This window comes from Uncinocarpus reesii, genomic scaffold, assembly GCF_000003515.1.
Source record: "Uncinocarpus reesii 1704 scaffold_2 genomic scaffold, whole genome shotgun sequence".
NCBI lineage: Eukaryota > Fungi > Ascomycota > Eurotiomycetes > Onygenales > Onygenaceae > Uncinocarpus > Uncinocarpus reesii.
The window spans coordinates 4,649,717-4,671,406 of record NW_003052499.1 but is presented as its reverse complement, the minus strand read 5'-3'; the positions used below and the strand labels follow the sequence as shown (position 1 = coordinate 4,671,406).

At 50.3% G+C, this 21,690-nt stretch overlaps 10 protein-coding genes and 1 non-coding gene across 11 annotated transcripts; 7 read left to right on the top strand and 4 right to left on the bottom strand.

The window, feature by feature from the left end:
- Nucleotides 1–794: 794 nt before the first annotated feature.
- UREG_04543 (uncharacterized protein) lies at nucleotides 795–1,978 on the top strand (the record flags this gene model as incomplete). The annotated part of the gene is made up of 4 exons (XM_002544980.1): nucleotides 795–966; nucleotides 1,044–1,453; nucleotides 1,589–1,630; nucleotides 1,766–1,978. 4 exons carry the CDS (start codon nucleotides 795–797, stop codon nucleotides 1,976–1,978), a joined length of 837 nt encoding a protein of 278 aa, XP_002545026.1.
- A 606-nt stretch (nucleotides 1,979–2,584) lies between these two features.
- UREG_04542 (uncharacterized protein) lies at nucleotides 2,585–3,216 on the bottom strand (the record flags this gene model as incomplete). Its single annotated transcript, XM_002544979.1, has 2 exons — nucleotides 2,585–3,072; nucleotides 3,144–3,216. 2 exons carry the CDS (start codon nucleotides 3,214–3,216, stop codon nucleotides 2,585–2,587), a joined length of 561 nt encoding a protein of 186 aa, XP_002545025.1.
- Nucleotides 3,217–3,665: 449 nt separating this feature from the next.
- Nucleotides 3,666–4,502, top strand: UREG_04541 (uncharacterized protein; the record flags this gene model as incomplete). The annotated part of the gene is made up of 2 exons (XM_002544978.1): nucleotides 3,666–4,068; nucleotides 4,150–4,502. The coding sequence occupies 2 exons, from the start codon at nucleotides 3,666–3,668 to the stop codon at nucleotides 4,500–4,502; spliced, it is 756 nt and encodes a 251-aa protein (XP_002545024.1).
- Nucleotides 4,503–5,152: 650 nt separating this feature from the next.
- On the top strand, nucleotides 5,153–6,059 carry UREG_04540 (uncharacterized protein; the record flags this gene model as incomplete). Its single annotated transcript, XM_002544977.1, has 2 exons — nucleotides 5,153–5,931; nucleotides 5,999–6,059. The coding sequence occupies 2 exons, from the start codon at nucleotides 5,153–5,155 to the stop codon at nucleotides 6,057–6,059; spliced, it is 840 nt and encodes a 279-aa protein (XP_002545023.1).
- Nucleotides 6,060–6,538: 479 nt separating this feature from the next.
- Nucleotides 6,539–7,364, top strand: UREG_04539 (FAD-linked sulfhydryl oxidase ERV2; the record flags this gene model as incomplete). Its single annotated transcript, XM_002544976.1, has 3 exons — nucleotides 6,539–6,753; nucleotides 6,835–6,963; nucleotides 7,007–7,364. The coding sequence occupies 3 exons, from the start codon at nucleotides 6,539–6,541 to the stop codon at nucleotides 7,362–7,364; spliced, it is 702 nt and encodes a 233-aa protein (XP_002545022.1).
- Nucleotides 7,365–7,791: 427 nt separating this feature from the next.
- UREG_04538 (uncharacterized protein) lies at nucleotides 7,792–8,397 on the bottom strand (the record flags this gene model as incomplete). The annotated part of the gene is made up of 2 exons (XM_002544975.1): nucleotides 7,792–8,254; nucleotides 8,318–8,397. 2 exons carry the CDS (start codon nucleotides 8,395–8,397, stop codon nucleotides 7,792–7,794), a joined length of 543 nt encoding a protein of 180 aa, XP_002545021.1.
- Nucleotides 8,398–9,874: 1,477 nt separating this feature from the next.
- Nucleotides 9,875–12,136, top strand: UREG_04537 (uncharacterized protein; the record flags this gene model as incomplete). The annotated part of the gene is made up of 4 exons (XM_002544974.1): nucleotides 9,875–9,895; nucleotides 9,982–10,104; nucleotides 10,204–10,404; nucleotides 10,493–12,136. 4 exons carry the CDS (start codon nucleotides 9,875–9,877, stop codon nucleotides 12,134–12,136), a joined length of 1,989 nt encoding a protein of 662 aa, XP_002545020.1.
- A 760-nt stretch (nucleotides 12,137–12,896) lies between these two features.
- UREG_04536 (uncharacterized protein) lies at nucleotides 12,897–16,265 on the top strand (the record flags this gene model as incomplete). The annotated part of the gene is made up of 5 exons (XM_002544973.1): nucleotides 12,897–13,487; nucleotides 13,558–13,920; nucleotides 13,999–14,308; nucleotides 14,702–15,124; nucleotides 15,148–16,265. The coding sequence occupies 5 exons, from the start codon at nucleotides 12,897–12,899 to the stop codon at nucleotides 16,263–16,265; spliced, it is 2,805 nt and encodes a 934-aa protein (XP_002545019.1).
- A 1,785-nt stretch (nucleotides 16,266–18,050) lies between these two features.
- On the top strand, nucleotides 18,051–19,721 carry UREG_04535 (gamma-glutamyltransferase; the record flags this gene model as incomplete). Its single annotated transcript, XM_002544972.1, has 4 exons — nucleotides 18,051–18,208; nucleotides 18,277–18,856; nucleotides 18,914–19,074; nucleotides 19,139–19,721. 4 exons carry the CDS (start codon nucleotides 18,051–18,053, stop codon nucleotides 19,719–19,721), a joined length of 1,482 nt encoding a protein of 493 aa, XP_002545018.1.
- Nucleotides 19,722–19,984: 263 nt separating this feature from the next.
- Nucleotides 19,985–20,058, bottom strand: UREG_08028. The gene has a single exon. It is a non-coding gene; the product is annotated as a tRNA-Val (tRNA).
- A 308-nt stretch (nucleotides 20,059–20,366) lies between these two features.
- Nucleotides 20,367–21,690, bottom strand: UREG_04534 (uncharacterized protein; the record flags this gene model as incomplete). The annotated part of the gene is made up of 3 exons (XM_002544971.1): nucleotides 20,367–20,700; nucleotides 20,756–21,183; nucleotides 21,238–21,690. The coding sequence occupies 3 exons, from the start codon at nucleotides 21,688–21,690 to the stop codon at nucleotides 20,367–20,369; spliced, it is 1,215 nt and encodes a 404-aa protein (XP_002545017.1).

The following is a 21,690-nucleotide window of genomic DNA, read 5'->3' as shown; positions in this document are numbered from 1 at the left end:
CGGGTCTTGCGTTGCGGGGAAGCAGACGGGGGCTTCTTGGCGCTGACTCTGACCGGCTCTCATTGGACGTTCAAGCGAGCAGGCTAAAAAGCTTAGAAGGACGGGCCTTGACCCGATCTAGTTTAGCGGTAATTATTAGGAATCATTCAGAAACGGCCATCGCGTTTCTTGCGATCCGAGAACAATCCCGAGTTGATGCAGAAACCCAGAGCAGTAGTGTGCGAAATCAGCCAGTGGAGCCGACCGGCAAAAATTGCAAAAATCAAGGCGAAGAGGAACTATTTCTCGGGGAAAAATAGCGCATGGAATATGACAAGGCGCCAGGAACGAGAAAGCCATGCCTTTGCATTCCCTCTCCAGGACGCAGTTGAGATGATTTGACCGGATATACATCACCAAAGGTGTGCTTGTTCAGTTATGATACACTTCAATTCTAGAATGAATCCCCCTTCATTGCTCGAGACTATTACACCTGGACCACATAACTCCAGTAGGATCCCCCCTGGTAGTTTGCAGTCTTCACAGGGCATTCCAGGCGGAGGGCAATAATGCCTCAGCGGGGAGGAAAATTGCTTTTTCAAGCAGCCAGATAACTACTTGATGGAGATAGTACGGAGGAGGGAGTGAAGACATCCTCCTGCCTCCTATTGTCATACTCTGCCGGCAACCAAAAGCCGTCATCTTGCGCTCCTTGGCAACCAGGCACAGGGTATATTCCTACAGCGAAGGCTCTTTTTGATCTAAAGGAAAAGTACTCCGAGAAATCGCCATTTTTTGCGTGTTGCTTGATAATGATGGAAAGCGAGTCGGGTGGATTGCGATGCTTTTCAGAATTTGACGTATCGTTCCCGTCACCTGCATTACCCGTATTGTCAGAACTAAGCTTCCCGAATCGCTCCCGCACTTCCGCCCAGGCGCGCTTCTCTCCTGCTGTCGAGCAATTGATATTCCAGGGAGGCTTTCCTCGTAGCTAGGCAAGATTGCTCGAGACCGTAGTTCGTCCTGACCACCGCGCTGCTCTTTGCTGCTGTGCTTCGACGAAGAATCATTGCGCTTCGGCTCAGACGGCAGGCAAGAAGGTTTGCTGGGCAAAGTCGATCCTAACCGCAATACCCGGGCAACCAACGCCAATACCACGATACATGGATGTGACCCGCTTTGTTACCTGACGCCAGCCAAGCAAAAGAAAGAGCTTTTGGACGAACCCAAAGCTTCGTCTTGCTCTTCTCCTCCTCTCCTCTTCTTCCACCGCTCGTCCAGTTCGGTGTCGCATCGTGAACCACTGCCTTTGGCTCGTTTTATAAACGTCGTTGGCATCCCCTCCGCTCTGAGTTCGACTCAATTCAGTCCCTGCAGCCCTGTCAATCGAGGTCCTCCCGTCTCGCGGCTTCATAGACTTGTTTCCGTCATATTCCGCTTGGCGTTTCTCCTCGGAATACCTCCTGTTGTCACTGTAAGAATTTTCTCCCGCCCTGGACGCTCATTTTCTATCAATCTCCATTCTTCGCATATTTGCGATTGGAAATATATCCTTCCTCACGGTCTTCCCATTGAAACTCCGTTGTTAATGTTGCTGATTCTGACATAGCCGTTTACTCTAGCTCTGACCGCCGTTTCCATCACATCTCTGGTAAGCCGTCTATGGTCTTCTTTTTGACAGTCCCGGAGTGAAATTGGAGGGAATTCTGCTTTGGTTGCAAATTGGGTCGATATTGGCTGCGGTCGCGCATCGTGAACCAGTCCAAGCTAACCTCCGCGTGGACAGCCTCCTCCATCACACCCCACAATGGCCGCCATCAGCAAGTTGATTATCCGCGACGACGTCGCACATCAATTGGTCAAGCGCGCGAACTTTGCCAGCAGAAACCCTGGCGTCATCCTCGTTTTTTGCATCGTCGGCATTGTCGGAATCGGTCTTGCTGCTCTTTTCATCCACCGCAAATGGCTCGCTCGCCGTGCTGCTCGCACTGGCGTTTAAATCGAGAGCTGAACCTCAAATGAAAGTGTGATGCGTGCAGAGCCGTAGAGTGATGGAGGGCAGATTCCTCGAGGTGATGCGGCTAGGGGGTTGGGAATGGGCGAATGATCTCGGGAGCGAGAATGTTTTCAAAGAAGACGCTCCCGCTCTCGCTGATAGCGTTTGCAATTTCATTCACCCGAATGCCCAGGCAGGGCTGTTTCACTTGTTCGTTCCAGAGTACACTCGGCCGCGTTCGACTTGCAAATACCATTTTCGCAACATTAGACGGGGACTGTATACACCTTGGATCTTTCACGGCATTTGCTTTTATCGACGCTTCGACGATTGTGAAGATTTCTGTTGGGTTTGTATTATACCACTGCTATGTTTCAACGCGCATGACGGGATCTTTGACGGGCGCGGCCAGTGTCCAGGGGCGCAATGTTTGAAACAGCTGGGCGCCTATGTATATGTTTTATGCCATTTTCGTTTGTCATCTCTTATGTCCCCAATATTAATGTCATGATTTCGAAAAAGCGTTAGCTGGATTGGAAATGCGCTTTGTTTCCCGTCAAGATTTTTTTTCATCGTAGATCAGAATCGCCAATGAGCAACGATAGATGTCTAATACATATAAACTATTGAAGTGGAGAGCATAACAGGGATCCCAGTTTCGACTGCCCTCTCGAAATCGCCGGCGGATCGGGCCATCCGCACCGAAAAGGGGTGGAGTACTTCAAGACGGCGAGAGCTCTCGATCTCGTATATCTCACTTGGAAAGTCCGCCTTTTGACTCATCCCTCTGACTCGACCTTTAATAATCACATCTTCTTGCACGTCGTTGAGCTTGGGTTGTCCGGGCCATCGCAATCCATCATTTGGCTCCCAGTCCCTGCGTTTGTATGTCAGGCTTGGCGGATACGCCCTGGGCGACAGAACTGCCTCGGATGAAGCTCTAGATTGCCCGAGACCACGGCTGGTGACTCCGTGCAAAATCCCTACAAACATCACCGCGATTGTTTGCATGTGGCCTGAACAGGCAAGAATACGCGGCGGGTTATCAATGCACGAGTCGTTCGATCGCGACCCGATTATATTGGCATCCTCGCCAGCTGGAGACTTTTTCTATACAGAATAGCCCCTCTGACCACATCCTCACACTGGAACTAGGTAGTTGAGTTACTGGGGTCAAAAACGCCACATGTATTGATTTTCTCCCGGATCTTCTTCCTTTTGAACCGGATTTCCACCGCCATTTTACCCTTTATCGAGCTTTCAAAACCGGGCAAGGAGACCCAGATTTACGGTTCGCCGCCAAGAAGGTCACAGTTCAAGATGACAGGGGCAACGGGCATCTAGATGTTCGTGAAAGAGAGGTGTGATAGCTGCCATGCTTCCTCGATCAACTTCCGATGCCAAAATCCCTGACCTGGCATTGATCGATTTCTAATATTGCGCTCATCTGCTCCGCCCTTTTCGCCTGTCGGGTCCCTTATGGGTGCTGCATGTTCCTTATCAGAGCGTGTTTATAGAGCCGTGATAAATAGCACCTCGATTCCTGGCTGCTTTATTTCCTGGCTCGATCAATATTTAGCGGACTGGCGCGGAATTCCAATTTTCATCCAAGCGAGTTCTATCTCCTTGGAACTTGAGACTCAACCTTTATCCAAACTTCATTCCACCTTGTTTCCTATTACCCTCAACCATGCGTCTCCAGGTCCAACCCCTTTTGGATAGTGATTTCCCTGAAATGGTGCCCGCACTATGGACATCATTCGAAAATCCCTTTTCTGGGATAATACGCGCCGCTGCACCACTCCTGAACAACGATCGTGCCACCAGCCTCGCTGCCAGTGTCGAGGTTCAACTCGCGCAGCATAAACGGGACCAGCCAGAGAGTACGTGGATTAAAGTCGTCGATGAGGACGCAGCTGGGAAACTGGTGGGTGCGGCGCGATGGATGGTTTATGACCGCAATCCGCACAACGACGGCGAGGCGGATGTGGCGGATTGGTGGCCGGAGGGATCGTTGGGGAGGGAGTATGCGACGAAGCTATTTGCGCAGCTGGATGCACCAAGAGCCAAAATGGCGAGGAGACCACATCTTTGTATGTCTTGTGTTTGTTCCTATTGCTGAACGATCTTATGCAAAACTACAAAGCATTGGCGGCTGACAATTGCGAGTATAGTTTTAAACATCGCATTCACCCTCCCCGAATATCGCGGACACGGCGTGGGCAGGATGTTAGTCGAATGGGGAACGCAAAAGGCCGACTCCCTGGGCGTCGAATGCTGGCTAGATGCATCCCCTCATGGCCAGCCAGTGTACGAGAAGCAGGGCTTCGTATACATCATGGATCAATACCTTGCGCCCGAAATGGACGAAGAAAACATGTCTGTCGAAGAGAAGAAGGAATTGAAATGGCTTCGAGAAACGATGGAGCCGATACATGTAACTTGTATGTGGAGGCCCAAACGCGGGAGATACGTGGAGGGTGTGACGGTGAAGCCGTGGGAACAGTGTTTGGAGAGTAGAAGTTAGGAAGACGGGTCAGTCAATTCCCCGTTTTTGTAGCAGTTGTGAGATATGCCTGATCTAACACTTGAATGGTGGTCTTTTCGTCCTGTGACTCCAAATATTGTATGATTTGTATCATTCTTGGGAAGCTATGTACCTCCAGATCATATATATGGACGGGGATGAGAGGACGGTTGAATTTTGCATTCGTATTCGGGGCTGCTTGAGTGCAACCGTTAGTTAGTTGACTAGTTCACCTCTATCTGGTCAACAACTGGCTGTTTCGGACCGTCGCAGCATCTCCCAGAGAGCACGCAAGACGAATATTGATAATGACACCTTTCTCAGTTGCACTCGTACTACAGAAGTGACGTTTATGTTCTAGTAGCATGTTTGGGTTGGACTGGTCGGCAGGGAGCCGACCAGATCCGCAAACTCATTGCGGTGTTGAGGAACCATTCACTGCGCGATTTCTTTTCTTTCACTCATTATCGTGGGATATTTGGAGACTGCCAACTCCCATCCCCTTCATTTGCTCGCGTTATCCACTGTTTCTCGTTCAAGCAACCCCATCTTGACGGTTTTCGAGCGCGTCAAGCTGATTTTTCGATTTCGATTTCTTTTCTCCTTTCGTTCCGTCAGCTTCCTATTTAGCAATTCAGGCCTGGCCTAAGATGGCTCCTACGTGGGCTTGTACCCTTGCTACATGTCCCATCGAGTCAAGTCTTTTCGGTTACCGCCCATCGCTTGCCGCCAATACCTTCTTTCTCTCTCTCTTCGGACTATGTACACTTGCTCAAACATTCGAGCTGGTGCTCTGGCGAAGCCATACCTTTTCTATTCCTATTATTATCGGCGGCTTGTGTGAAGTCATCGGGTACGTGGGACGCGTCATGCTCTACAACAATCCTTTCAGCCAGGATGGGTTTCTAATCCAGATTTGCTGCCTGACTATCGGACCCGCATTCTACTCTGCCGCTATCTATTTCTGCATCGCGGATATCGTCAAGCGGTTTGGGCCTCATGCATCCCGACTGCGACCCGGGCAGTACGCTTGGATCTTCATCCCGTGCGATATCATCAGTTTGATCCTACAGGGCGCTGGAGGGGGGGTTGCCAGTATGGCGGTTCAAAGTGACGGAGATCCTAAGCCTGGCACTAATGTCATGGTTGCTGGACTGGTGTTTCAAGTTTGCAGTCTTCTTGCCTTTATCCTTTTGACACTGGAATTCGTCTGGCGCGCCCGAGCTACTCGATCGGCAGCCAATGGTGCAGGGTGGGGTACCGAAAAGACATCTACGCGAAACCGAAAATTGTGGCTATTCGGGCTTCCTTTCAGTCTTGCTGTCCTGTGCATCTTTATCAGATGCGCCTTTCGCGTCGCGGAGCTAAGCAACGGCTGGACTGGGGGATTGATAAAACACGAGAATACGTTCATCGGCCTGGAGGGAGCGTAAGTGCCTTTTCACCGTGATTAATATGGTAGATCCCCCTCGACTGACATCAATATCTCTCTGTAGCGTGATTGCGGTATCAGCCATTGCCCTTAATATCGCACATCCGAAACTGTTGTCCACCTAGATATACAGTCCCATATGTACGGAGTAATTTGGGCGGGATATATATGGACATGCTTGCGGGAATCTCGTCATGGCGTCAACTACTGTGCTATTCGAATCCGGTCTAATATATTACGATCCTGTAGTTAGCTATGAACATCGACTCAAGATCTGAAGGACATGGAACATTTTCATGGCTGTAGTTAAGGGATTGATGACTAAGCAATTTTCCCCGAAATGCGCCCGCGGACAACTTCACATGACGCGGGAATTTCAGCCGAGCGGGAACAATGAATGCACATTGTCGACCATGATGCAAAAGAATTGACAAGGCATGGGAGCTGTCATAGCTAGTCGCGTTTCTCTTTTCATCAATGGTTGATTGACTTGACTACGGCGTCGGACTGTTTGATCTCTGCGCCATCCTACCGACGACGGCACAATAATACCTCCAACGCCATCCCCTCAGGAGCTCACGCGACAAGTCACACTGCAGCCATGATGGCAACCCGGCCTACGTCTCGCCTGTTCGCCATTACAGGCATTGTCGTGTTCTTCATATTAACACTTACGTATTTCCGGCAGCAGGCCCCATTGAGTCCTGAAGCGCGCGCCCCAGGCCACTTTGGCAAACCTCTACCAGGTGCCGGTGGTATATCGGATAAGATGTTGCAGGGGAATATCGTGATGCCCAAATTGGGCAATGCAACTGCCAAGTGAGGGATTTCAGCCCGGTCAAAATGCTTGCTGCCTGTGTGGGTTTAATGGAAGCTAATATTTTTTCCGGTTGTGTACAGAGCTGAGCTCGGGCGCGCATCCTGGCGATTGTTGCATACGATGATGGCGAGATTCCCGGAAAAACCATCGAAGGAGGAGCAAGATGCGTTGCGATCGTATATATTTCTTTTTGCAAGGTTATATCCATGGTATGTTTTGCCCGGTTTTTGGAACGCGTATATGCGGGTTTAGGGAGGGCAGAGCTGATACTGGGGCGTCTTTTTTGATAAGCGGTGAATGTGCCGAACACTTTCAGCAACATCTAAAAAAGTTCCCTCCTCAGGTTTCTACCCGCAATGCGGCTGCCGGGTGGGCGTGCCACATTCACAATGAAGTGAATAAGATGTTGAAGAAGGAGATCTTCGATTGCACAAAGCTGGGAGACTTTTACGATTGTGGATGCAGTGACAAACATGGAGACGCAGAGAAACCAAAGGAAATAAATGGGAAAGGGGAGATACCGGCCGCCAGGCTGAATCAGCTAACAAACCTTGGGCGTGAGTTTGACTCGAGCGTTCTTACACCTGTTGAGATTCATCCTGAGCCGTGAGTTTCTATACGTTTCCTTCTCCCTCCTATGTTACTGGCAGGATACTGATGGTTTTAGGCAAACAAATGGATAAATGAATATTAGCATTGTGTTACATCGAGAAAATCATTTTAACAAAGCCCGCAATCTTTTTCTATAGACGATACGGACCGCTATTACTCTTCCCTATATGGCCTCTGCAGGTCCATTGGTTTATTTTCACCTGGCACAGCGCCACGCAAGGCCTTGTCTTGGGAATATGTGGCGTAAGCGGGTTTTGGCTCTTACCTTTTGAGAATGATGGCGTGGATCATTCGCGTTACGGTCTGGGCTGCTGAACTCCCCCGACAAACGCTAGGCATAGAAGCCGCCATTGGTAATTGCCAGCGGCGTTGGATTGCAAGGAAATATTAACTGGTCCTCGGCACTATAATGAAAATATCCTTCATCAATTGATGATGATGCTGCCTGAAGGTTGCGTCCCCGCTAAGGGCGAATAAACAGTTTTCAATGCGCCACTTCTCCATGTAACTCTGTGCCAAAGGCAAAGGACAGATGAAGCATGGAGGCCCAATATTCCATGCTCTATTCGTGTTTCGAATTCGTAGCTTCTCGGCCAGGCGGCACTAGCGCGAAATTTCGCGGTCCTTGACAAGGCAACGACTTGAGCGGGTGTAAATAAATGAACCGGCGCGGGATTGACGGCAGAGCAATCTGTTGTGATACCAAGTAATGCAGTAGTTCCACGGACGTCGCCAAAGACTAGAACGAATTTCGAAATGTTCCAGACCGTGTTTTGGCCTCCTTGTAGCGCTTTGAGTGGTAAAGTGTGTACGGAGTATGTAGTATTGGATTGCAAAAACCGCCAGAATGGTTTCAACCCTGTTCGCGCCCTCGAAATACCCCAGTAGCTGTACATTATGCAAGGCGCATGCATCCAACTTTCTTGATGTCATGCTTCACAGCAGACATACATTGGTGGGCTCTTCGGTCTACCGCTGTTATGATAGGAGACGTGAATGGCGGTGAGGTCGCAAGCCTGTCCCAGGCGCATGACAACATGTGATGAAGATATTTTGCATAGGGAGCAAGACACTCAACCCATCTTCAGATCGGAACAGCCTGGGAGCAGCGAGAAGAATGGGTGGTGATTAGCCTGCGGCCGCAGCAACAGTTGGTTTGATAATGCTAAAACGAAATCAGCTGAGCCATCGCATTCTGATTTGCCAAGGGCAGAGGTGCCAGTATACACGCGATGAGCAGGCAGATCGATGACCCTTTCCATTTTTCCAACCCTTCTTTTTTTTTTGCTTCTTCGGTCCCAAATCCTCAGGTGCAGAGAGCGTCTCGATTGTGCGGGTGTGTCCGCCTCTCCACCCAGCTTGATTGGACAAATCCGCGATTTTCTCGATGCATGAATGGCCCGAAACCGACCCCAAGGGGGGTTTGTGTGCATGCGTCTTGACTGCCCAACCACCCAACCCGACACACCCCCTGCAGACAGACATCGACACGGCAACGCGTCTTCTGACCCTGGCCGGGTGGGTTGCCAACTCCCGGCACCGAAGCGGTATGGTCGGGGTATCATAGTCTGGGGATGGTGGTGATAGTGGAGTCAGAGCACCGAGAGTATCTTCTGGAATCACTGCATGTTCAAGGTAGATTACCCGGCGTAGTTGCTGAAGCTGTGAGAGGGCGCCGACATCAGGTTGCGAGGCCTTGGGACACCGAAAGGCAACTAAACATGAAGCTTGAAGAAGGTTGGAAGACAAGGGTCAGCAGACCAGAGCCACTCATTGCATTCACCTGTGCCTCTTTGCGATCACCATCCCAAGTAGTTATATAGCATCGTTGCTGAAGGGCACTTTGCGCGGTGTAGTCGTATTTGAAGCTGCTGCGCTCGTGTTTTAAAAGTGTGTTGATATGGGAATCTTCACGCCCATCATCTTCACGCTCAACCAATATAATACTCGAGGAGCAAGGCTGAAACTCTTCCGGACTGCTGCGACGGTTGACCAAACGAAATCGGGCGATACGAGGACTGGCATTCAATTCGCGACGTGATAGGCTCCAGGGCGGCATCCATGTTGCTAAGATTAGCGCAGGGCTTGGAGAGTTGATCAGGACGGGCGCCTAAGCAGAGTCGGGGGCAAGCAAGGGGAGGAAAAAGACAAAAAGAAGACGAGGAGCGAAGAAAGGCTGTGGGAATTCCTGTTTGTTTTTAAAACTTCTGTGCTGTCTTCGAGATCTGCTCTCCCTCCGCTTCTCGACTCCCTCGTCTCCAGTGTTTGGTCGCCCTGGTTTCTGTGTTGTCGGGCAGAGACAAGCTTAATTTTTCTTCCCTCCCGCCTCACACTTTAATCTACTCGTGCTCACTCTCTCACTCACCGACATTATTGCTCTCTGACCATTGACAAGCCCCTTCTGGGATCCTCCATCTCCACTGCGTCGCATCAAACACTTGAAGCAGCCCAAGCGCAGCGGAATCGCCCTGTTTTTCGGGTGTCCATTCCCTCTGAGCCTCTGTCACCATGGTCTCCTTTCAATGCGAGGTGAGTTAAGTCGCAGTCAACCCACTTCTTTCAAGGCTCAGTCGCCAATGCGCAAGGATTCGAGCTAACGTGGCATTCATCTGTAGGCTTGTGGTGATGTCTTCACCAAGAAGAAGCTTGATCCTCACCGGGGCCAGTGTCGTGGTGCGAGTTTTTCCTGTCTCGACTGTATGGTGCATTTCCAGGGCACCGAATACAGATCGCATACGGTACGTCGGATGTCTGCCTACAATGTTCTTTTTCTCGCGTCATGCGGCTCTGGTTCTTTGCGCGCCTGTTGTCTTTCACGCGTCCTTGTTGCCTTGCAGGGTGCGGGAACCAATGGACTGTGGGCCAAAGGCTCATCGGTTCGGCTTGCGCATGGGTGGATGCTGGTTCCTGCTTCGGCTAGGATGGCAGTGCTCGATGATTCGTGTGCCCTACATGGCTTCGGGCCCCTCATGATTTGCGAGTGCGCGACCGTTGCATCTCGCATTCGATGTTATTGGGCAGTTTTGGGACGACTTCTGGTGAAAACAATGGTTACTTTGAAATTATTGAAAATCATTCAGTTTCACACTTTGCAACCTTTTTCATGGGCAAAAGACTAATGAATAGCGACCTGGTTGGTCGTCCGTCTTCCGACAGACATGTATGTCCGAGGCCCAAAAGTATCAGGGTGCCTTATACAAGGAAAAGCCCCCCAAGGGTCAGAAGCGCAAAAAGACCGTTACCATTGCCGGCAACGTAGCTGAAAAACAACCCCGTAACCCTTACGTCGAGGATGCTTCAGATGTCGACGACGTTCGCCCTGGCCGTGACTTCCCTCCTCCCGCTCCAAGCCCTCCTCCTGCGACGTCCACAACTCAGGGAACTTCTACGCGGAAGGAAGATAAGGCGGTGAATGTGTTTGAATATCTTGTTCCAGATGGTGCAAACGCGTCCAAGGTCTCTTTGGGGGGCACAAGGGAGCAAATGAAGATGGTCTCGGATGCCCCCAAGCTTTTCGATGCACCCAAGGAGCTTGCGCGCATTTCAGATGGCCGAGAGGATGACGAATCTATCTATGATGTTGCGTACGAGGAGAACGGCTTCTCGTACGGCGCGGGCCCAATTCCTCCGGCGTTATATGACCAACCGTCGAATGTATCCATGGAGTTTATGACGCCTGGTCATCGGATGAGAAACCGCTCCCGGCGGGATCATCCTCCTTCACTTGAACTTAATCGAACAAATAGTGAGAAGAAGAGGAAGCGGACCAATCCAGAGCATCTGGTAACCCCTGCAAACCAGACCAAATATGTAGATGACGTTGCAATGATGGACGCTCCCTCGAGCATGGTCGTCAATGCCCCAACCCCAGCCCTGAACCATTCAGGACTTACTGGAGGCTTGAGCCAGCTAATGCGATATTCTGATTCCCCGGATTCCCTCGATTACAGGAGCGATCATCAAGCTGGCGAGGTTTATCCTCACCCAGTTTCACCGATCAAGCGAACCCGCCGGGCTAATAAGGATCAAAATGGGGATAATGGACTCGGCATCTCTGTCAAAGGTCGTACAGGTAAGCTTATGGAAATACTGGGTGGAGGAAGTGGCACCACCACAGTTGCGGGCGTTAGTAATGACCCGACAATGAAAGCTCTTCTTCGCACCCGTCGAAGAACGTCACCGGACGCCGAAAAGGAGCAGGCTATTCACACCCGGAAACAAAAACGGCACCGTGTACGGCAGCCGGACATGGTGAAACCATCCAAATCAAAGCGTAAGGCCAGCGGCTCTCCCGCTGCAAATGGTGACGACGCTGATTGGGACGATTATGATGATGAACGGCCTCGAGAAATTAAAGCGATCGAATACAACCCAAACGGAGACTCCGAGACGGGGGCTAGTTCCAAAGCCGGTGACCCAGCGGCCCAGCTTGTCGTCTACAAGCAAGGCCAAAACTACTCGGGCGAACTCGAACCCCTTAAGCGTGAAAAGGCGAATCTATTTTTGTCACTTGTCAACAAGGGACCTGACAGTGAACGGGGCTGCTCTATCCACAAGATCCTGAAGCGGTTCCACCGTGACCAAAATTTGTCGGTGGGCTCAGAAGAACGAGAACCCAAGGACGGGAGGGAGCGAGGACGAGGACGACGAAGGAACCAGGGCGCTGACAAAGAGAAGAAAGATGAGGAAGAGCAGGAATTGTGGAGGATGCTGAGGTTGAGGAAAAATGATAGGGGGGAGGTCGTGGTTTTCCTACAGCCTGATGCATGATTATGGAGCAATATCAGGACCCTGCATTTCGGCCGGTCTATCCTTGGTTGCCCTTTTTGGATTCTGTCATATCGTTTAGCTATATTCTTTCTTGCATTCGTTGCGCCGGTGTGTGGAGCATATAACCGTTTTTGAAATCCGGCTCAAACTTGCTAAGATGGGCTCCTTTAACCTGAGGTGCCTATTTAATTTTATCTCAAAAATGGCCTCTTTCGGAGCACACATATGATTTCAATATAAGAAACTCTTTGATTCCTTGAATTGTATCTCTGCTTCCATATGCTGAGTGGTAGACCAAACAGCACAAACATGCCAAGCTGCATGTGACTCACAATGACTCATCAACTTTATTCATGTCTTGGCATCTGACTTCAAAAAGTTTATTGACGCCACTTCTTGATGACTCAGCAGAATTTTTGCCGGTGGCTGCCTTCTTCACTCTTGATATATCATCCAGCAGCTGCCAATTCCACTCATTTACGTTTTCCTTGATAAGACAAAGCTCTATACCCTTTGTGCATTTCGCGGTGTGATTTTGTTTGCTGCATCTTTTTCTTCTCCGTTTTATAGAGGCTGTTTTTTTGAAGCCTCGAGAGCATTTCATAGCTCGACTGAAACCCCACCGAGATTTGCACAAAAGCCTTGGGTGCACCTTTTGATTTCTCAAAGGATCACGTCGTTCATTATTTGGCCCACCAGATTCGAACAATCGACCAAGACGGAACGACACAGGGCAACTTCTTCACAACACCCAGCTACAATGGCTGCTCCAGCTCTGGAGACTCCACAGATTTCACAGCCACATCCCAGAGAGGCTTCAAGAGCAAGCGAAGCGAATGAGACGAACAGAGGCGGTAGACGACATCGTGGAAGAGGCAGAAACCGTGGTGGTCGTGCTAGTCATGGTGGGAACGATCGGCGAGGGGCAAGCGCAATCGTTGAACATCAGAGTTCGGACCGTTCGCTGAGACCTAGAGGTCGAGCTGGGCGTGCAGGTGACAGAGGTGGAAGGACAGCACAACATACAAATGCTACGCGGATAGGAACTGGTACCGGAAGACGGTTTGCTGGGCAATTAACAAGACCTGATACGTCTGAACAATCGCACGACAATTCGACGCAGAGGATAACTGGCAGCACTGGAGATGAGACCGTGTCTTTACGAGCCGACGCGCCAGAGTTCGTGCCTGGTGCTCCTTCGTGTACTGCACCGCAACTTAGACCAAAGCCATCGAAAGCCCCAAAAACGAAGTCTAGTGCTAGTGATATCGCAACTCGTACGCACGAGGATATTCAGAATGGATTTTATGAATGCCCGATTTGCACGTCTGAATTGGGGCGGAGGTCGAAAGTATGGTCGTGCAAGTGCTGTTGGACCGTGTTTCACCTGAGTTGTATAAAGAAGTGGTCGAATAATGAAGGGTCGGCAATGGAGCGCCCAAGAGGGGGTGAACAAGAAGATTTTGAACCGCTTCCTCGACAGTGGAGGTGTCCTGGGTGCAACTTGCCACAAGAGATTATGCCGTCTACTTATAGTTGCTGGTGCGAAAAGGAGATCGATCCGCGACCATTACCTGGCTTACCACCACATTCTTGTGGCCAAACATGCTCCAAGTCTCGGAATGGATGTCCACACCCGTGTAATTCGGTTTGTCATGCTGGACCATGTGCCCCTTGTCAGGCAATGGGACCAACCCAAACATGTTTTTGCGGACGCCACGAATCTACGAAAAGATGCGTGGATACAAATTATGAGAAAGGTTGGAGCTGTATGGAGATATGTGGTGAGCTGCTTCCCTGCCTGCACCACACGTGCCCACGGCCTTGTCATGAAGGTCTTTGTGGTGCATGTGACGAGGTAGTTGATGCCAAGTGCTATTGCGGGAATGCGACCAAGAAGATACGATGTCACGAAAAAGGAATGGAGAAGCAAAGTGAACGTGGAACTGAACTGGGAGAAGTTGCTGGGGAGGATTCGACCTGGATGGGTTCATTTAGCTGTGGAACTATATGCGATCGTCTATATGACTGTGGTAAGCATCATTGTGGACAGTCGTGTCATCCTCAGACTCGAGCAGTGCCGCACTGTCCTACTTCTCCGGATGTGGTTCGGCATTGTCAGTGTGGAAAATCTCTCCTTTCCTCACTACTCGGAATCAAAACACGGACCTCGTGCGACGACCCGATTCCCACCTGCGGGAAACCTTGCGGCAAAACCCTGAAATGTAAACATACCTGCCCAAAGGTGTGTCATGACGGGCCATGCCCGCCGTGTTTTCTTACTGTTGATATTAAATGTCGATGTGGGCGAACAGCATTGAGATCTTTCTGTCATCAGGGATTTGATAGCCCTCCTGTATGCTTGCGCATCTGCAAAGCGACCATGAACTGTGGTCGACACACATGTGGTGAACGATGCTGTCCAGGTGAGCGCCTGTCGATAGAACGACAAGCTGCTAAGCGGAAGCTGAAGCCATTCTCTCTTCGCCCTCAACACACATCCGACGACATTGAGGCGGAGCATATATGCACACGGGTTTGCGATAGGACTTTGAAGTGCTCTAGACATCATTGTCAGGAATTATGTCATAAGGGCGTCTGCAAAACGTGCCCCGAAGCTATTTTCGAAGAAGTGTCATGTCATTGCGGCAGAACAGTACTTCACCCTCCGCTCCCCTGCGGGACTAGTGCTCCAACATGCCATTTCAACTGCGAGCGACCTAAACCGTGCGGACATCCACAAACGCCCCACGGCTGTCACATGGACGATGAAAATTGCCCAAAGTGTCCGTTTTTGGTGGAAAAGAAGTGTCTTTGTGGACGAACATCGTCGAAGCAACCTTGCTCACAGCCAAACATCCAATGTGCCTTTACGTGTTCTAAACCTTCAAAATGCGGTGCGCATATTTGTGGGAAGTATTGCCATCGACCAGGAGATTGCGCGGATTCGAAAGTACCCTGCCAAAAACCATGTGGAAAGCGCCTCAAGTCATGTGGACATTCTTGTACAGAACGTTGTCATGCTCCATTTCCGTGTTCTGAGTCGACTCTATGCCAATCTCGTGTCACCATTACCTGCGCATGCGGGCGAATGGCGGAAGAAAAGAGATGCAACGCCACTCGTGAGAAACCAAGATCGCCAGATGAGAAGCTGAAATGTGATGATGAATGTGCAAGATTACAACGCAATCGCGGTTTGGCTTCCGCTTTAAACGTTGATATTGATCCAACAACGACCGTCAGTGCAGGTGTGCAAGATTCGAATCCTATACCATACTCTGACGAAACGCTTGATCTGTACATTCAAGCATCTTCTTCGTCGACATTGGCCACTCTTCAAGGGTATGAAGCAACTTTTCATTCACTTGCAACACAGACGACGCAAAAATCAACCCGTTTTCCGCCATGCCGCTCTCAACTCCGTGCTTTTATCCACTCTCTTGCGGCAGACTGGGGGTTTGAATCGGAAAGTTTTGACCCCGAGCCGGTTCGGCACGTCCTGGCGTATAAACCGCCAGGCTGGCAATCACCGGGTGTTGCAGCTACTGGCCAGCCTAAGATAGGTATTCGAGGTTTAAGCATTAGTGAATGCATCAAGCTACGAGATCGTGACCGCATGAAGGAAAAAGAAGCAAAGAGAGCAGCCGCTGAGAAGGCAAGGCGTGAAGCAGAGGAGGAGGGTACGGGATGGGCCGCTACGGAGCGACGAGACGAACATGGCTGGTCAAAGGTAGCTTCCAAGAAGAAGCCCCAATGGTGGATCGACAATGACGCTCCAAAGGCTGTGCCGGCCGCGCCCACGTCGCAATCGAGAATTGGCGGTTCCTCGTTTGGCAGTGGAAGATTTGGCAGTCTTATCTTAAAGAGTGGAGTTGGGAGGGGAAAGGAAATGGGTACTTCAAACTCTCGTCCTTCTTCCTCTGATGGTTTGAAGAAACCGGCGCCTGTTGAGCTTGAAGAAGTGGTTGATGACTGGGAGGAAGAGATCGAAAAGGAAGAGAAAGAGCAAGAAGAAGGGAAAAGAGACAAGGAGGGCCCATCTGATATCGAAGAGCAGCCGTGGGACAGGAGCCTTGAAGGGGAGAGCGAACCGCATATCATCGAGACCGGAGAACCTGTGGCGAAATGAATAATCCAGGCGACACAAAATGCTAAATAGTACTTAGTGAATACATAAAAGGAAATGCCCTGACATTTCAACAGGTTCGCTCAGATATTCTGTAGGCTCATCATAGCCCTTGAGGTCGAGCCGTAGTAGGACAAGTAGCTGCATGATGCTCTTCACTTGCGCTGCTCCCTCAAAACAGTGTTCAAGTAATATCATTCCCTCCGTTCTGGCCCAATACTCATCTTGACAGAATGCAGTGTCGCGTTTCTCACATTGTTTCTCGCCAACAAAGACCACTGTCTCCATCCGAGTTCTTGGAATACGAGCAAGAGCGCCAGATTGACTAGCTGAGAGTCCTTATTTGCGGGGTCAAGAGGGAGCTTTGAATAGACTGGGGTCATGGCCATTTTCCACCGTGGCCCATTAGTTACATCTGTCTCCGGTGCTGCCCTGTGCATGCATTTTGAACGCCAGGGTGCAAACGCGATCACTTGACCAGCAAAAGCAGTGTGCATGAAGGGCTGCGAAATCTCAAAAGCTCACTGGCGTCAGTGGAAGGGGTCCCTGGCGGACTGCAATCGGAGTCGGGGTGCTGGCGATAGAATCGATGTTTCTGCAAGGATGATCCGGGGAACTTGCAAGCACAGGGATGAGGAGCCTGAACGGCTTAAGCAGTCTTTGACCCCGTTTGGACACCAGATCTGCTGGCTGCAACTCACCGAGCAGAGGGTGAGAATCGCCGAAGCAGCGCGGTTGGAGATGCGGCCGGCTTAACTTTTTGCTTTTGCGAAGCTTGAGCTTGAATCCGCGCCAGCCGGCGGTTGGCCTTTACGTAACGACCAGACAGACGAGCTGATGGGATTTGTGCTTTTTGACGTGAGATTCTTCAGGTTGGGCTGGTGAGTCAATAGCTAACTATCGCAGGGGGTTTTCTGCTGTGAAGATTGTTCGACGCTTTTCCTCTCGACGACCGCGATGTGCTGTTGACCCCGAGTGCCGGTTGTCTCGACAAGGCCCTCTGCTGCAAAAGATCCCGACTGCGAGACGATTCGAGCTGCGCAGAGCTAACTAGTTGATGTAACGGTGATCCATCGTGTCCAGATTTTAGCTGCGTTTTCCCCATATCTGCTCCCCAAGTACCACCCCAGGACCCGACGGCCCAGCACCGCGATCAGCAAAATCCCCGTAACCTGAACGACGTTACCCGGGAAGCAGGATCGAGTGACACAACCCTCCCCGGTAGTTATTTAATCGCAGGCCGCCCGCGCGAAAGGCCGAGAGGCTTTTCCCCTCTCTTTCTTGCCATGGTACGCGGTGTGCTCATCATGGTTTCTCCCGCCGTCTTCGTCGTCTGCGTTGGCTTTTATATCTTCTCTTCATTCGCCAATCTCTCGGGCGCAACGCCGATTAGATGGGAAACACCTTATTCATGGGCAACCCCCGGCAATGGCAGGCCTGGGTCTGGCCAGGAACCTGATGCCTGGGCAAAGCAGGATGATCGGCTGGGCGCAGTGGCTAGTGAGAGCTCGATTTGCAGTGGTTTTGGGCTTGATATGCTGAAATTGGGTGGAAATGCTGCCGATTCTGTGAGTTTTGGCTTACTTTCCGGCGCCCAGAAGAAACTACGTTGTTTCTGGAGCTGTTCATGTACTGGGGTGCTTGACTTTCTTCTGCGGGATGAATACTGATGCAAGATGGTTCCGTCACCGTAGCTTGTAGCCACAGTCTTCTGTGTCGGCGTAGTTGGTATGTAGCCAATCCCTCCCCTCCAGGGCCAATCTGGGCGCTGACCTTTTACCCATAGGAATGTACCATAGCGGCATTGGCGGCGGCGGTTTCATGCTGATCCGAGCTCCCAATAACACGCATGAATTCATCGATTTCCGCGAAACTGCCCCGGCTGCAGCATTCCAAGACATGTACAAGAATAATAGTGATGCTTCGGTTCTGGGTGGCTTAGCAAGGTATGCATATATTCCTTAATGGCCCTGTATCCCTATGTCAAATTGCGGAGCTCACCTACTCTGCTTAGTGGTGTCCCTGGCGAAGTTCGAGGACTCGAATATCTCCACAAGAAATATGGCCTGCTTCCATGGCACACAGTCATGCAACCCGCCATTCAAATTGCGCGTTATGGATTCCCAGTCACCGAGGATCTAGTTCGTTACATGGACTCCGCAACTAAAGGAAAAGAGGATTTCCTGACCAACAACCCTACGTGGGCATTGGATTTTGCTCCGAACGGCACCCGGCTCGGGCTTGGGGACATTATCACGCGAAGACGATACGCTAATACCCTGGAGACAATTGCAATGAACGGAGCGGACGCATTCTATTCCGGCGCAATCGCAGAGACCATGATCAATGCCCTCCAGGCGCAGAATGGCACCATGACCTTGGACGATTTGAAGAACTATACGGTTGCCGTTAGAGATACCGCGCAGATTGACTACAGAGGATTCAAGGTCACGAGTACATCGGCTCCATCTAGTGGATCCATTCTTCTGAGTGCTTTGAACATCGTCGAAGGTTACGATGATTTCTTCGCACAGGGTAATGTGAATCTGAGCACTCACCGCTTGGATGAGGCTATCAGATTCGCGTACGGCCAGGTTAGTTTGCTTTCTCAAGCGGTATTTCAGTGTTAGCTTGTTCTGATCGTTGTGCAGAGAACACACATGGGAGATCCTCTCTTTGTGGATGGCCTTGACGAATTCCAGGACAAGATCCTCAATAAATCAGTCTCCGCGAAGATTCGGGCTAATATCTCGGATGAGCACACTCAAGGGATCGCGGCATATGACCCATCTGGCTTTGAAAGCCTTGAAACGTAAGTTCACCTTTTCAAAAAAGGCAGGGTGAGAGCATAAACTGACTATTTGGTCCCTCAACAGCCCTGGGACCTCCCACATGTCCGCAATCGACCGTACGGGGCTTGCTATCTCCTTTACAACAACCGTCAATCTTTACTTTGGCAGTAAACTCATGGTTCCTGAAACCGGAATCATCATGAACAATGAAATGAATGACTTCTCCATCCCCGGCACGGACAACGCTTTTGGCTATCGTCCCTCCCCGTCCAACTACGTTCGCCCAGGCAAACGTCCACTCTCGTCGATCTGCCCAACCATCATCACCCACCCCAACGGGACCGTGTACTTTGTCACCGGCGCCGCCGGCGGCTCGACCATCATCACGTCCACGCTTCACAGCATCGTCAACGTTCTCGATCGCCACATGACCGCGCCACAAGCCCTGGCCGAACCGCGCTTCCATGACCAGCTCGTCCCCGACGAGATCGAGGTTGAGTACTCGTTTGACAACTCCACGCTGGCCTTCTTGCAGGATCGCAAGCACAATATTACGTGGGTGGAGCTGGCGGCGAGCACGGTGCAGTCTATCAGGGTGTTGCCCAACGGTACCTTTGAGGCCGCGGGTGAACCCCGGCAGCGTAACTCTGGTGGACTGGCTATTTAAACGTCACGCAATTTACATGCCTTTTTTTTTTTTTTTTGGGTGCAAGCGGCTTTATACTCCGTATAGATTGGCGTTTCTACGTTTTGAGTTGAGTATGAATTTAGCCTGAGCGGGTTGGGTTATGAACATGTTACGGTACAAAAATATGAAGAAACGTATATATGCAGCAGCACATTTGCAAAGACACCAACAAAGTAATTAGCAATGCAATCTCCATCTTAAAAAAAAGATCAAATAACGTGTCTTGCTGCAAAAAGATATTCTGACCAAGCTGAGACTCGAACTCAGGACCTTTTCGGTGTTAACGAAACGTGATAACCAACTACACCACTCGGCCCGATCTGGAACATTCTGGAATGTTTTTAGCCTTTCAGAAAATATGCTTACTTGAGCCTCATCTGACGTCGCTCGATTTCGCGAGATGAATCGCGAAGGAAACACTTGTCAAACTCCGTCATTATCATTAGTTAGGGCTATTTACATTAGTTATAGTTAGTTACAGTATTAAGAGTTGAAAACAACAAACTCCGGGTTTTCTGAGAGCCGTCCCAGCCAGTACATATAAAGTCAGTTGGAGCCCCAGCGTACCAGGTCACGCAAAATGAGAAGCGCCCAAGCCATCAAAAACTCCATGGTAAATAGAAATTAAACATTAATAATTGCTGCACCAATTCCTAGTATGGCTGCGACACCCACGTTAGCTGTCTCTATCGGCGCAGCGCCCCTCGTGGGTGACGTCGTTGGGCTTGTGGTGCTGGTCGTGCTCGAACTAGTTGTACTTGAACTTGTTGTCGTTGGCGATGTAGTTGTTGTAATGGCGCCAATAGGAGTTGCCGGTTCCAAAGATATAGTCGAAGTTGGACTCGAGATACCGCTAGTCAAGGGATCAGTGGTCACCGACGAGGCGCCACCGAACGCAACTGGCTGTTCATTAGCCTTTGGTTCAGGTTTCGCCGTTGTGTTATCGGGATTCAAAACACTGCAGATAGCATGGATTAGTCGTGCAAGTTTGATGGTTGCGAGGATAAGCATACTCTGATATAACGTGGGCAACCCCATTGTTCACTAGTAGATCCGTTGAGACGATTTTAGCGGAATTCACGAACGCGGAGCCATTGATAACCGACAGATGGAGGTCTTCGCCTGCCTCCGTGGATAATGACTGGTTTGTCATATCCACAGAATAAACTATCTTGTCTTTTACGACATGATAGCTCATAATACGGGCTATATCATCGGACGACATGTTGGAGAAGATCGAGCCTACTCGCCTAAAACCCTCGTTGTTCGGGATAAAGACCGTGGCATCCTTCGGTAGATTAACGGTGTCGATGTTATTGCCTTTGTTTATTGCACCCACGAAGCTGCCCAAATTGGCTAAAAGTGCAGTATATGTCACTGTTTGCGGGAGCGTCAAAACTTGGTTGATGATGTGAAGTATTCCATGGTCAAAAGTCCGGCTCTGTGTGCAGCAAGTGTCAGCGGTGGCTGCTACCGAATTGCTGCGATATCATACCTGGTTAACGAATTGCGCGTCATCGTTGAGGCCACTGATGCAATGAACCGTATTGTTTTCTTGGACGGCTCGTACAACTTGTCCAGTGGTGACATTGGTAAAAGTGGTATCATTTAGAAAGCTAGATATAAATTTGCTCTTGCTCGTGAAGTCGTTCGCTTTATATGCCCCCTTGAAAATGTGATATTGCAAAATTCCACTGATCAAAGACATATTTCCCAAAGGAACGGATCCGTTGGGTTCCACGCGAACTAGATTCCCAAACGCAGCATTATCAGGCGCAAGGATAGTGATGTTGTCCGGAGTATCAAACATAGATTGAAGGGATGAGTTCTGGGATATGTAGACTGACATATTCGAGAGCTGGGGAATATCAGATATGGTCTCTGAGAGATTCAGAGCGTAGGACCCGACGGCCAAAAAGGCCACCAATGCAGCGTGCTTCGCCTTCAT